The sequence below is a fragment of the Oncorhynchus masou genome, chromosome 18 (assembly GCF_036934945.1).
Source record: "Oncorhynchus masou masou isolate Uvic2021 chromosome 18, UVic_Omas_1.1, whole genome shotgun sequence".
Taxonomy (NCBI): Eukaryota; Metazoa; Chordata; class Actinopteri; order Salmoniformes; family Salmonidae; genus Oncorhynchus; species Oncorhynchus masou.
This window is the reverse complement of record NC_088229.1, coordinates 58,845,594-58,859,125: the sequence shown is the minus strand read 5'-3', so window position 1 is coordinate 58,859,125 and position 13,532 is coordinate 58,845,594. Positions and strand designations below refer to the sequence as shown.

Genomic DNA, 13,532 nt, shown 5'->3' with positions numbered 1-13,532 from the left:
AGCCTTTCATTTAGGGTCTTTGAAATAAAGGCTATGTTAGAAAAATAACCAAAAAGGCGAGCCTAAGCAATGTTATTTAAATGAATGAAATCGATATTTGGGTGCTGACATTAAAAACGTAGGCCTATAAATTAAATAATTTCACTGTATAAAATTATGATTATTCAAGTAGCCTAGCTTTAGGCTACCTTATTAGATGATTATCAGCCGTGCTAAATCGTATGGTTGTTTTTTAAGTTTAGCCTGTAATATTAACACCGTAGCCTAGTTGGAGTCAAAACTCATACCTCGCGGTTGTTCCGCATTCAGCAGAAACTCCTTGCAGCAGCATGCCTCGCCTGTCACTTCACTTGGAGTGTATTCATAGTCAGATTCCGTTGCAAAACATTTGGTCTATTGCAAAACGTTTTGCAACAAAAACTGTTTAGGGTTTACTCTAGGAACCAAAGTGAACCAAACAGAGCAAACTGAACGAACCGAAGAGGAACCTACCTGTATTTGTCTATTAGAAACTATCGTTTTCGTTGCAAAACGTTTTACGTTTGGAGTAAACGGTTTCCGTTAGAAACAGTTTTGCAAAACTTCTAACTTTTTTTCAACGGAATTGGAGTAATGAATGCACCCATGTAGTCTAGCTCGCTGGCGGGACGCTTTCGTTCGTCCTCCTCGACTATTGATATAAGAACACACCCACAGAGTTTGACACACCTTTACTTTGTAGTTAACTTCTGCACATTCTTTCCGGACCGAACAAAGTCTAAAATGACGGAGCAAACGAAGTGTTCAGAACTTGCTACGCAAATATTAAAAGAGGCTCCCGCATCGAGAAAGGCGCTTATTGACAACTATAACAACCTTCACAAAGTGGCCGATTACTGTGAAAACAATTATTTAGGCCTACAGGTGAGTATTTTTTGACAATGATAACAGAATTAACCAACTGAATTATTCTAATAGGCTTAGTCTATTTATTTGTTTATTGAATGTATTTGTGGGAAATTGTGAATTACTTTTACTTGCTTGCTGTGCTCTTTCTCTTTCTGTCTTTGAAACAAAAACGGTAAGATGCCTTCTTTATAACGTAGTTATAAAACATTTGACATTTTAATTTAAAGCCTTAGGCCTACCCATTTCGAGGGAACGTTGAGGCATATGAAAGGGCAAGTTGTGCACTCTTCTGTTTATCATAGTATTCTGATTGTGTCGAAAAGTATACGAACACTGTAAGAAGTTTTGCTATATCATACCTTTGCCAAGAAAATAATGCTTGAAACATGATTAAAGGATGAGGACACATGGAAGGGTTTGGAGGAGACCAAAGCTTTGACCACTCAGGCTTTGGCCAGTGTGGCCTACCAGATCAACAGCCTAGCCACTTCTGTCCTGAGACTGCTGGACACCCAGGCCATGCAGCTGAAAGACATGGAGAACTCCCTCAACCTCCTCTCTCTGGTGAGAAACACTGTCGCTTTATGCGTCAGTTAGCTCATGAGGCTACACTACAGTACGGGGCTTTTGCTCAATAGATGAAGTACAGTACAGTAGTGCGTCCCACATGGCACCCTATTCCATATATAGTGCACGACCTCACTATATAGGTAACAGGGTGCCATTTGGGACCTAAACTCAGTGTTGTAATACCTGTGCTATCTCCCAGGCTGTAGCTATCCATCAGGAGAAGGTGTCTCGGAGAGAGATGGGAATTTTCACCACAGTAACGAAGTTGGCTTGCGCCAAATTAATGAGCCCTCCCAAAGCTGGCCGGGAGCTCGAGGGTTGCTACATCAGAAGACCCATGTCCTTCACCGGACTGGACACACTGGGCCACAGCTTTAACGTGAGGACAGCTGGGAGAATGTTTTGCTTTATGGATACATTTTATCCCATTAGGCTTAGCATTGTTTTTCTGTAATACGATATTGATCGACTGTCCACAGATAATAAACCGCAGTCTACATTATTGTAATTACAATTACTAGCACTGAGTTACTTATTAGCACCTACTTACTTTGTAATTCAATCCCGCCAGAGCAATGTTATTGGGCCATCTAGACTTTAGAGCAGTAATATGTTTGTGGTGTTTTTCTCAATTTATTGTCTTCCCCAGCTCAATGAGTTGCAGCCTCGGAAAAGAACAGGGACCACAGAGAGCGTGCGGAGTACAGGTAGCTGTGGCCCTGTGGAGTGTCCCGTTGCTCCTGCTACCCAGCCTGGGGAACCCTCCTCAGCCAGCATCAATAAGGATCTCTATAGGTAAGCACAGCGCTAGTTAGGGTGGTGAGTGGTGATGGGATAGGACCAGTTAGCATACTGTAGTAAAACTCATCATGAAATTGTGCCCTTAAAACCAGTACCATCTGTTAGTATTACATGGCTTTAACTGTCTCAAAGATAAAGTGATACATCCATTGAATGGAACCTTCTCATTCTACCCTCCCAGGTCCAATCTTGGCATTAATGTGGCCCTACCATCGGTGCCCACCTTGCCAGTCTCCTCAAACCTCATCCAAAACTGCCCACAACCCCCTCCTGGATCCACGTTTGACTCCAACATCCCACCTCCTCCTCCCCCTGCACCTGGCTCCATGGGCACTGGTCCTCCTCCTCCTACACCCTCCATGACCTCATCGAATAACCTCCCTCCTCCCCCTCCTCCTACACCAAATGCATCCCCCAATGTTCTTTCTCCGCCACCCCCTCCTCCACCTCCTGCCAGTGCATCAAATAGCTTCCCCCCTCCTCCTCCTCCTGGTTCAATGGGTAATGCTCCACCTCCTCCCAGCTCATCAAATAGCTTCCCCCCTGCTCCTCCTCCTCCACCTGGTTCAATGGGTAATGTTCCACCTCCTCCGCCACCTCCACCTCCTCCCAGCTCATCAAATAGCTTCCCCCCTGCTCCTCCCCCTCCTCCTCCACCTGGTTCAATGGGTAATGTTCCACCTCCTCCGCCACCTCCACCTCCTCCCAGCTCATCAAATAGCTTCCCCCCTCCTCCTCCTCCTCCTCCACCTGGTTCAATGGGTAATGCTCCTCCTCCTCCACCACCTCCTCCTCCTCCCAGCTCATCAAATAGCTTCCCCCCTGCTCCTCCTCCTCCACCACCTCCTCCTCCCAGCTCATCAAATAGCTTCCCCCCTGCTCCTCCTCCTCCACCACCTCCTCCTCCTCTCCCTGGTACCTCCACTAAGGTGCCCCCACCTCCTCCACCACCCCCACCTCCTCCTCTTCCATAACTTATATTGTTACGTGTCTTCTCTATCTACCTTCTGCTATGTAGAGATTACATGATAACATGGCACAGCAATGAATTGAACTGAATATGGTATGTAACCTGAATACAGTGTGTGATCATGATTGAGTTTTTATGAATATGTATAAAACAAATTAGATTTATTTCAATTTGCAAGTATATTGATGACAGGATTCTGCATTAAAGGACGTTTTTAAATCTATATTTTGCTATGTTGTGTTTTGCAGAAACTACCTCTATGTCCACCAGTGTTATGTTATGGTTCTCCGTTCAGTTATACAGTTATTCAGCCATTCAATTATACAGTTATTCCGTTGCACAGTTATATACTTACTCTATTATCCATTTGACAACGCCACACCACTACGAAGACCGTACAACACAAACAGATCTGGGACCAGGCTACTATAGCCTACATATATCTCACAAAATCCCTCCAAAAGTGCACATTCCTACCGATGTAAAGCAGCTGTGGGTCTCACTCATCCAAACTACCACGACGTGTCCCAACAATGCCTAGACTGCATTCCTCAGTTACATGCCTTAACGTGGACCCCTTGTTTTTCTCATTAGCCTTATATTCTTCATTTCCCTCCCTCTAATAGTCTTACACATCTATATCATATATCTTATACAGTATGTTTATTAATATCTCCACTTGGGTCTCCATTCCATGTGCCTCAAAGCAATTGGCTGATGTAGGGTGTGTCCCAAATAGCACCCGATTCCCTATATAGTGCACTACTTTTGACCAGAGCCTTTTGGGTGCAGTTATGGTCAAAAGAAGTGCACTAAATAGAGAATAGGGTGCTATTTGGGACGCAGGCGTAGCTTCAAAGTGTTGTGCGTCACTGATAGTACCTGACAGTAAACATGCTTAGGATCTTTGAACAGGTCAATAAGGCTGTAAAAGTTTGTCTTTGCGTACTTCCTGTGACAAGAGTATGAAAGCAACTCACAGGTCGACATACAGGTTGCTGTACATTCAGAGGTCTTGGTTGTTAAGGTAAGGTGCATTTTGAATACATCTATTAATACGAAATGCAGTAATAATGTAGTAATCACTGGTGACAGGATATTGCATGACTGTTGTCTTATTCCAAATCCAACTGATTTTCATTAGACTTTGAAGTCCGAATGAAACGTAAGTACACCATACAAGGTCCAAATTCATTCAACCCAGTTCAATTATTTTAACATGGTCATGGTTGGGTAGAAGGAGGCACCATACCAACTATGCCTCCCTCTTTGTAACAGTGTATAAAGTGTATACATTTTGTATTAAATGGTTGTTGACAGGGGCTTTGTAATGATCACACTTGTCATTGGGCATTTATGGACAAAAGGGTCAAAGGTTTATGCTCCAGTTTACTTGTTTTTATTTGTAAAAGAGGTCAAACTTGTACAATTAAATGTAGCTTATTCGGTTGCCTGTGACTTCAGGGGTATAAATCATTACTCCGACTCTGTTGCAAAACGTTTTGTTTGCTCTGTTTGCTTCCGATTGATTCTTAAACGGTAAACAGTTTCCGTAATGAATACACCCCTGATCACATCTGTCTCTGCTGATCAGTAGTCAGTGTCCTGCTCAAAATCTGCTCCGTTTGGCCTTTAGAAGAAATGTAAAGGATGCAGACTTTAGATCAAATGTAGGTAAGAATTACACAAGTCTATGTCATCTGGAGCACCTAGAAAATTAAATTACTTCTGAGAACGTACTATGTAAGTGGTTCTGAACCGGTCACAAAAAGGGGTTGAGATGGGTTATTTCTGGGTCATGAAGCTGAGTCTGACATTGAATAGGAACTGAACATGACCGATTGACGAGCGCTTACTGTTGATTCACAGAGAGCTGTTGAAAGCCCTAATAGTGATGAGGAGGCTGCTGGATAGAAACGTAAGGAATTTCCTTGAACTGTACCTTAGGATTCTCTTTTGTGTGTTCTCCACACGGAGACAGACGCCTGCCACAACAACAGACTGCGCATCATGCAGAATGAAAGTTGGTTACTTGATATGATAAAGTAAGTCTTTCTCTTTTTCATATTATGTTGTGATCTCCACCTCTACCAAACGGAAACAAACATACTGATGTTCCAATTAACACACCGATGTGGATGTACTATATGCTACACATTACAACAGTATGTGTGCAATAACATGAGGTTATATTTAAGCAATAAGGCGTGGGGGGGTGTGGTATATGGCCAATATACCACGGGTAAGGGCTGTTCTTAGTGGCCATATACCACAAATCCCTGAGGTGCCTTACTGCTATTGTAAACTGATTACCAATAAATGTTTTGTCCTACCCATGGTATACGGTCTGATATACTACAGCTTTCAGCAAATCAGCATTCAGGGCTCGAACCACCCAGTTTATAATTTTAAGAAGTTTTTCACAATTCCTGACATTTAATCCTAGTAAAAATTCCCTGTCTGAGGTCAGTTAGGATCACCACTTTATTTAAGAATGTGAAATGTCAGAATAACAGTAGAGAGAATGATTTATTTCAGTTTTTATTTCTTTCATCACATTCCCAGTGGGTCAGAAGTTTACATACACTCAATTAGTATTTGGTAGCATTGCCTTCAAATTGTTTAACTTGAGTCAAACGTTTTGGGTAGTCTTCCACAAGCTTCCCACAATAAGTTGGTCAAATTTTGGCCCATTCCTCCTGACAGAGCTGGTGTAACTGAGTCAGGTTTGTAGGACTCCTTGCATGCACATGCTTTTTCAGTTCTGCCCACATATTTTCTATAGGATTGAGGTCAGGACATTGTGATGGCCACTCCAATACCTTGACTTTGTTGTCCCTAAGCCATTTTGCCACAACTTTGGAAGTATGTTTGGAATCATTGTCCATTTGGAAGACCCATTTGCGACCAAGCTTTAACTTCCTGATTGATGTCTTGAGATGTTGCTTCAATATATCCACCAAATTTTCCTCCTCATGATTTCATCTATTTTCTGAAGTGCACCAGTCCCTCCTGCAGCAAAGCACCCCGACAACATGATGCTGCCACCCCAGTAATTCACGGTTGGGGTGGTGTTCTTCGGCTTGCAAGCATTTCCCTTTTTCCTCCAAACATAAGGATGGGCATTATGGCCAAACAGTTCTATATTTGTTTCATCAGACCAGAGGACATTTCTCCAAAAAGTATGATCTTTGTTCTCATGTGCATTTGCAACTGTAGTCTGGCTTTTTATGGGAGTTTTGGAGCAGTGGCTTCTTCCTTGCTGAGTGGCCTTTCAGGTTATGTCGATATAGGACTCGTTTTACTGTGGGTATAGATACTTTTGTACCTGTTTCCTCCAGCATCATCACAAGGTCCTTTGCTGTTGTTCTGGGATTGATTTGCACTTTCGCACCAAATTAAGTTCATCTCTAGGAGACAGAACGCGTCTCCTTCCTGAGCGGTATGACAGCTGCGTGGTCCCATGGTGTTTAAACTTGTGTACTATTGTTTGTACAGATGAACGTGGTACCTTCAGGCAGTTGGAAATTTCTCCCAAGGATGAACCAGACTTGTGGAGGTCTACAATTTTCTTTCTGAGGTCTTGGCTGATTTCTTTTGATTTTCCCATGATGTCAAGCAAAGAGGCACTAAGTTTGAAGGTAGACCTTGAAATACATCCACAGGTACACCTCCAATTGACTCAAATCAATTAGCCTATCAAAAGCCATGACATCATTTTCTGGAATTTTCCAAGCTGTTTAAAGGCACAGTCAACTTAGTGTATGTAAACTTCTGACCCACTGGAATTGTGATACAGTGAATTATAAGTGAAATAATCTGTCTGTAAATAATTGTTGGGAAAATGATTTGTGTCGTGCACAAAGTAGATGTCCTAACCAACTAAGTTATTTGTGGAGTGGTTGAAAAACAACTTTTAATGACTCCAACCTAACTGTATGTAAACTTCCGACTTCAACTGTACAGTACAGAGAATAATTTTACAAAGATGTCCAAGAGCAAAACTAAGTGGCAATCCTTGTCACTTCCATGGTCATCAGTCATCATCAAACCTAAGTGTAATATATATACTGTAGTTCTGGCTGTAGTTGACTGACTCCTGACTAAATCCTACATTCCTCAAACTACAATTCCCAGGTTCTTAATCACGCCTTTGATGTGCATAGCACTGTACCTGCTGTGTTGCCGTAGAAAATGGCTGTGCACTCAGGAAGAAGAGTCAGATGACTCCTCTGTCTATGTCATCCCTATGCATGAAGAAGAGAGGACAGAAGGACGAAGGGAGGAGGCAAGTCCCCCCAGTAGACCTCCTCGGCCCTCAAGGGCCCCAACCCCTCCACCGTTACCCACGACTGTCTACAGACCTCCCTATAGAGAACTGCCGCCGTATAGCTCAGTGGATCTCATCAACCCTGCACCGCCATACACTCCGGTACGACATCCCTCCACTGCTAGGTGTTGACCTCCTCAAACTGTCAACAGACATCTTGATTATAAAAACTTTCAGCGGCCGTCAACACTTTCCCCCGTTTTGTAATTTAGGGGGGAAATATCAGCCTTGCAAAACCAGACTGAATGCTGTGCTCACTATGTTTCACTTGAATCAGGCTAGAAAAAAAAATGCTTTTAAAAACACGGGCAGTGCAATCTTCTAAGCAGTCTAGTGACCGAACGACGAGCAACATATGATCACTTCACATTCAGTTTTTAAGTGATCTACTCTTGAAGAAACAGAAACTACTCACAGACAGAGGTATGAGTGACTATAAGCGTTCAACTTGGCACTAACATGAACCTGACTCCTCTCCATTGCAGTTTGACCCAAAGGACCCAGAGGACGTTCCACCTTCCTACCGAGCGGTGATAGAGGACATACCACCCATCTACTCAGCAGTGGTGGTGTCAGATGACCTTCCATCTGTCTGGTATCCGCCACTGCCCCCAGTCTCACCCCCCTTACTCTCAAGTCCAGGTTACGCCCAACTCCCGTTACCAAGACCCTAACATGGACGCGACTTGCACAATTGAGAATTCCATTTAATCCCACAGCACTTCTACTACAGCCTGGTCCCAGATTTGTTTGTGCTGTCTTGCCAACACCTATAGGCAGCACAAACAGATCTGGGACCAGGCTATGTCTGCTATTCCCTTGCACCTCCATGGGGTTCATATAGAGCTCTGAACATGCATATTCAGGCCGTCCAAAGAACAATGCTGATTAATCTACGTTTTTGAGGAAACTTTGGATTTATGTGATACAGGTAGGGCCTAGAGTTGTTCCCGGTTGGTGAAAACTCAGGGCCTGAAATACTGTATAGTGGTACATCTTATTTAAATTGAACACTTTCATCACTGACGTGACATTGTACTGTAAAGTATCTGGTTCGGCTTGTGTAGAGGACTGGGCCATCATGGAGTCATTGTTAATTTCATCAACAAAAATAGTGACTAAAATAATCACCAAGGTGACTCTCTTGCTTCACCTTAACCAGTCAACACCACCAGCCTTCTAGTTAGCTAGAATACTCTTTGCTGGTTAAGAAATACAAGCTGCTTTACCAAATTAAAAACAATAACAGCATTGTGTTTAATAGTAAAACAACAGTCTAGCTATGTTTTTCTCTTCCTTGAGTAGGCTATAGAAAGGTAGGCGGTCTTTTAAATTTGTAGTCTCATTCAACCCTCCCACTTTTCCCACTGCATTTCATATACAGGTTCTGTTGTCAAGTGTCCCTCCCACCTTGATTTAAGCCCTTAAGGTACCATTTAAACGACATGACACATAATAACAGCGCTATGTTTTTTTTATTTAGATCGTGCATTGGCGGGCAGCATTTTACATTCATAAAGCATATCACAGGCCGTTCTTAAACTAGGTTACTTGCAGACTGGACCGTTATTTGTTCAGGCTACACCTTGTTCAGTTATGTTACCTCATTGGCTAGCTAAAGCTAGCAACCTGGGGGAATGTTCAGCAGGACCCAACATTTTGAAACGTTCAGATATAAATATGCTCTGTAGAACAAACACGCCTCTCTGACATGTTGAATAAGAAATAACGTAGCCTCTATTCTTGGAATTTCTATCTGCAATGTTCAAGAACGTTTTTCAACTGAACGTGGCCCTGGTAACATTATTGGTAGCCTACAGTGACTGGAAAGTATTCAGACCCCTTGACTTTTTCCAAATGTTGTTACTTTACAGCCTTATTCTAAAATGGATTAAATAAAAATGATCCTCAGCAATTTACACACAATACCCTATAATGACAAAGTGAAAACGGGTTTTTAGAATTTTTGGCAAACTTATTAAAAAACAAACACATTTACATAAGTATTCAGCAATGAAATTGAGGTCAGGCCTTTATGGTCAAATGGAAGGCACTTCTGAGTAAAAGGCACATAACAGCCTGCTTGGAGTTTGCCAAAAAAGCACCTAAAGACTCTCAGACCATGAAAAAACAAGATTCTCTGGTCTGATGAAACCAAGATTGCACTCTTTGGCCTGAATGTCAAGTGTCATGTCTGGAGGAGACCTGGCACCACCCCTACTGTGAAGCATCGTGGTGGCAACATCATGCTGTAGGGATGTTTTTCATTGCAAGTACTGGGAGACTAGTCAGGTTTGAGGAAAAAAATGAACGGAGCAAAGTACAGAGAGATCCTTGATGAAAACATGCTCCAGAGTGATCAAGACCTCAGCCTGGGGCGAAGGTTCACCTTTCAACAGGACAACGACCTTAGTCACACAGCAGGACAAGACAACGCAAGAGTTGCTTCGGGACAAGTCTCTAAATGTCCTTGAGTGGCCGAGCCTGGACTTGAACCCGATCTAACATCTCTGCATAGACCTGAAAATAGCTGTGCAGCAACGCTCCCCATCCAACCTGACAGACCTTGAAAGAATCTGCAGAGAAGAAAGTAAGAAACTCCCCAAATACAGGTGTGCCAAGCTCGTAGCGTCCTACCCAGCAGACTTGAGGCTGTAATCGCTGCCAAAGTTGCTTCAACAAAGTACTTAGTAAAGGGTCTGTGATATTTATTTTCTTTTATATACATTTCCTATAAATTCTAATAACTTGTTTTTGATTTGTCATTATGGGGTATTGTGTGTAGGTTGATGAAGGAAAACACTTTCTAAAATACATTTTAGAATAATTTATAAAATAATAAACCTAACAAATTGTGGGAAAAGTCAAGGGGTTTGAATACTTTCCGAAGGCACTGTATATGCAACCATTTTGCGGCACAGAGAGAAAGCAAAAGGGATTGTAAACAATTTATTGAAATTCTTCTTGCCACTACACAAGGTCTGACTGGGTAAATAACTATATTTTGAGTTAATGTGGACCCAGTGACTCAGACTTGAGCACTTGGACCAGGACTCAAGCACTGGGACTCTAACTTCAGCCACTTACTTGTGACTTGGACTCGAGCACAGGGGACTTGGGACTTGATTCGGACTTGAGGTTCAGTGACTCAAATACATCACTGGGTGAAATAGTTATTAGCTCCCTTTCAAAATCATTAGCCCCTGTTCAATGTGGCGTCTGTGAAACATTCATAACAATGGTAATGACGTGACCGAATGATGGCGGTGCAATCCATACTACTTTGGGGCACCATCGGGTTTGTTTTGTATGTATGTATCTATGTAGGCTGAATTAGGAATTTACATGGGCAGAGAATTCAAATACAATTTTATTCTTATTTACAGTACTAGTCAAAAGTTTGGACACACGTTCTCATTCAAGGATTTTTCTATATTTTTACTACATTGTAGAATAAGAATAGGTAAGAAATCAAAATGATGAAATAACACATGGAATTATGTAGTAACCAAAAAAATGTTAAACAAATCAAAATATATGTTATATTTGCGATTCTTCAAAGTAGCCACCCTTTGCCTTGATGACACTTTGCCCACTCTAGGCATTTTCTCAACCAGCTTCATGAGGAATGCTTTTCCAATAGTTTTGAAGGACATATTCCCACATATTCCCACATATGTTGAGCACTTGGTAGCTAATTTTCCATCACTCTGCGGTCCAACTCATCCCAAACCGTCTCAATTGGGTTGCGGTCAGATGATTGTGGAGGCAAGGTCATCTTATGTAGCACTCCATCACACTCCTTCTTGGTCAAATAGCCCTTACACTGCCTGGAGGTTTGTTTTGTGTCATTGTCCTGTTGAAAAACAATTGACAGTCCCGCTAAGTGCAAACCAAATTGGATGGCGTAATGCTGCAGAATGCTGTGGTTGCCATGCTGGCTAAGTGTGCCTTGAATTCTAAATAAATCAGCGACAGTGTCACCAGCAAAGCACCCTCACACCTCCCCCTCCATGCTTCACGGTGGGAACCACACATGCAGAGATTATCCGTTCACAAAGACACAGTGGTTGGAACCAAAAATCTCAAATGTGGACTCATCAGACCAAAGGACTGATTTTCACCGGTCTAATATCCATTGCTCATGTTTCTCAAGTCTCTTCTTGTGTCCTTTATTAGTGGTTTCTTTGCAGCAATTTGACCATGAAGGCCTGATTCACACACCCTCAACAGTTGATTTTGAGATATGTCTGTTACTTGAACTCTGTGAAGCATTTATTTGGCCTGCAATCTGAGGTGCAGTTAACTCTAATGAACTGTAACTCTGGGTCTTTCTTTCCTGTGGCAGTCCTCATGAGAGCTAGTTTCATCATAGCGCTTGATGGGTTTTGCGACTGCACTTGAAGAAACTTTCTTGAAGAAAGTTCTTGAAATTTTCTGGATTGACTGACCTTCATGTCTTAAAATAATGATGGACTGTCCTTTCTCTTTGCTTATTTGAGCTGTTCTTGACATAATATGGCCTTGGTCTTTTACCATATAGGGCTATCTTCTGTATACCATCCCTACCTTGTCACAACACAATTGACCTACCTTGTCAATTCCAAAATGTACTTTTAACTAGGCACACCTGTTAATTGAAATGCGTTCCAGGTGACTACCTCATGAAGCTAGTTGAGAGAATGCCAAGTGTGTGCAAAGCTGTCATCAAGGCAAAGAGTGGCTACTTTCAAGAATCCCAAATATAAATATAATTTGTTTAACACTTTTTTTGGTTTACGATATGATTTATTTCATAGTTTTGATGTCTTCACTATTATTCACAATGTAGAAAATAGTTTAAAAAATAAAAACCCTGGAATGAGAAGGTGTGTCCAAACTTTGACTGGTACTGCATGTTTGTCAAATTTTCTTCTGTTGGTAAGACAATAGGATGTTATGCAGAAAAATATGTCGATAGGACCATGATTTGTACTATATGTTTGTCCACATGGAAATCAGTGATTTGTGTTTACTATAGGTTGAGGCAAATGTAATGTGACTACAATGTGGCTAAAATGAAAGGGCATTTAGTTGACAAAAATGACCCAGTGTTTTCGTACATTTTGACAATAATTAGACTAAATTAGATATTCAAATGACAAAAATGTGACTAAGACATAATGATATTTTAGTCAAAATTACTAAGACTAGACCAAATCTTTTAAAAAAGAGTGCCAAAATGAACACTGTATGGAAGAGTTTCTTGTGAAGAAGTTATAACACTGAATAAATGCACCTTTATATTTGTCATATTTTGACAAATAGTGCTGATATAAATGACATTGTTTACATTAATGTACATTATTTTGATTTATATGTCATTTCTATTCAAAATGAGAGAAAAAAAACGCTGCAACCCTTACTGTGCAACATGCCTCCTGTTTGTTTGTAATGCGGATAGAGCACTCAAGGAAGAAGCTGCAGCAAATCTCAAAACAAAATACATTCACTCCATATAGGAGTGAAACACTGCCCCTTTTAAAAAATATATTTTTATTTATTTATTTAACCTTTATTTAACTAGTCAAGTCAGTTAAGAACCAATTTCTATTTACTATGACGGCCTACCGGGGAACACAAAATGATCAACTAGATGGTCAAGATAACATGGGTTTTTATAACCTCAGTTATGACCATTGTTAGTTGACTACTACAACCCTAGACTAACAAACCCTATCTGAGGTCCTGTTGAGACAGGGGCAGAACAACAGATTTTTACTTTGTCAGATCGGGACAGATTTTTACCTTGTCAGCTTGGGGATTCGATATAGCAACCTTTCGGTTACAACGCACTAAACACTAGGCTACCTGCCGCCCCTTTGTCACAGTATCTTAAATGAATTGTTCCCAAGGTAGGCTGCGTGTGCTACCAAATTAAATTCACTCAATTCAGAGCCGCCTCTTCATATGCGCAGACTAAAACTCACTCAA

At 41.5% G+C, this 13,532-nt stretch overlaps 2 protein-coding genes across 5 annotated transcripts; both read left to right on the top strand.

The window, feature by feature from the left end:
- The first annotated feature begins 654 nt into the window (after nt 1–654).
- On the top strand, nt 655–3,452 carry LOC135504970 (uncharacterized). The gene is made up of 5 exons (XM_064923949.1): nt 655–903; nt 1,285–1,452; nt 1,658–1,837; nt 2,108–2,253; nt 2,441–3,452. Exons 1-5 carry the CDS (start codon nt 763–765, stop codon nt 3,231–3,233), a joined length of 1,428 nt encoding a protein of 475 aa, XP_064780021.1. The 5' UTR covers nt 655–762; the 3' UTR covers nt 3,234–3,452.
- A 677-nt stretch (nt 3,453–4,129) lies between these two features.
- On the top strand, nt 4,130–12,964 carry LOC135504968 (uncharacterized). Of its 4 annotated transcripts, none has more exons than XM_064923947.1 (4): nt 4,130–4,256; nt 5,211–5,274; nt 7,367–7,661; nt 8,045–12,964. In XM_064923947.1, the coding sequence occupies exons 2-4, from the start codon at nt 5,240–5,242 to the stop codon at nt 8,231–8,233; spliced, it is 519 nt and encodes a 172-aa protein (XP_064780019.1). In that variant the 5' UTR covers nt 4,130–4,256; nt 5,211–5,239; the 3' UTR covers nt 8,234–12,964. The 4 variants fall into 4 exon arrangements, with proteins under 4 accessions (XP_064780019.1, XP_064780018.1, XP_064780017.1 ...); XM_064923946.1 differs by having other exon boundaries at nt 5,207–5,274; XM_064923945.1 differs by having other exon boundaries at nt 5,177–5,274.
- The last annotated feature ends 568 nt before the right edge of the window (nt 12,965–13,532 follow it).

What these genes read in the sequence shown, in the direction of transcription:
- LOC135504970 (XM_064923949.1), top strand. Translation starts at nt 763, where the DNA reads ATGACGGAGCAAACGAAGTGTTCAGAACTTGCTACGCAAATATTAAAA. An exon ending in ACAATTATTTAGGCCTACAG is followed by an intron (nt 904 to 1,284) that starts GTGAGTATTTTT and finishes ACATGATTAAAG; the next exon opens with GATGAGGACACATGGAAGGG. An exon ending in CCCTCAACCTCCTCTCTCTG is followed by an intron (nt 1,453 to 1,657) that starts GTGAGAAACACT and finishes GCTATCTCCCAG; the next exon opens with GCTGTAGCTATCCATCAGGA.
- LOC135504968 (XM_064923947.1), top strand. Translation starts at nt 5,240, where the DNA reads ATGCAGAATGAAAGTTGGTTACTTGATATGATAAA. An exon ending in TGGTTACTTGATATGATAAA is followed by an intron (nt 5,275 to 7,366) that starts GTAAGTCTTTCT and finishes TACAATTCCCAG; the next exon opens with GTTCTTAATCACGCCTTTGA. An exon ending in CTGCACCGCCATACACTCCG is followed by an intron (nt 7,662 to 8,044) that starts GTACGACATCCC and finishes TCTCCATTGCAG; the next exon opens with TTTGACCCAAAGGACCCAGA.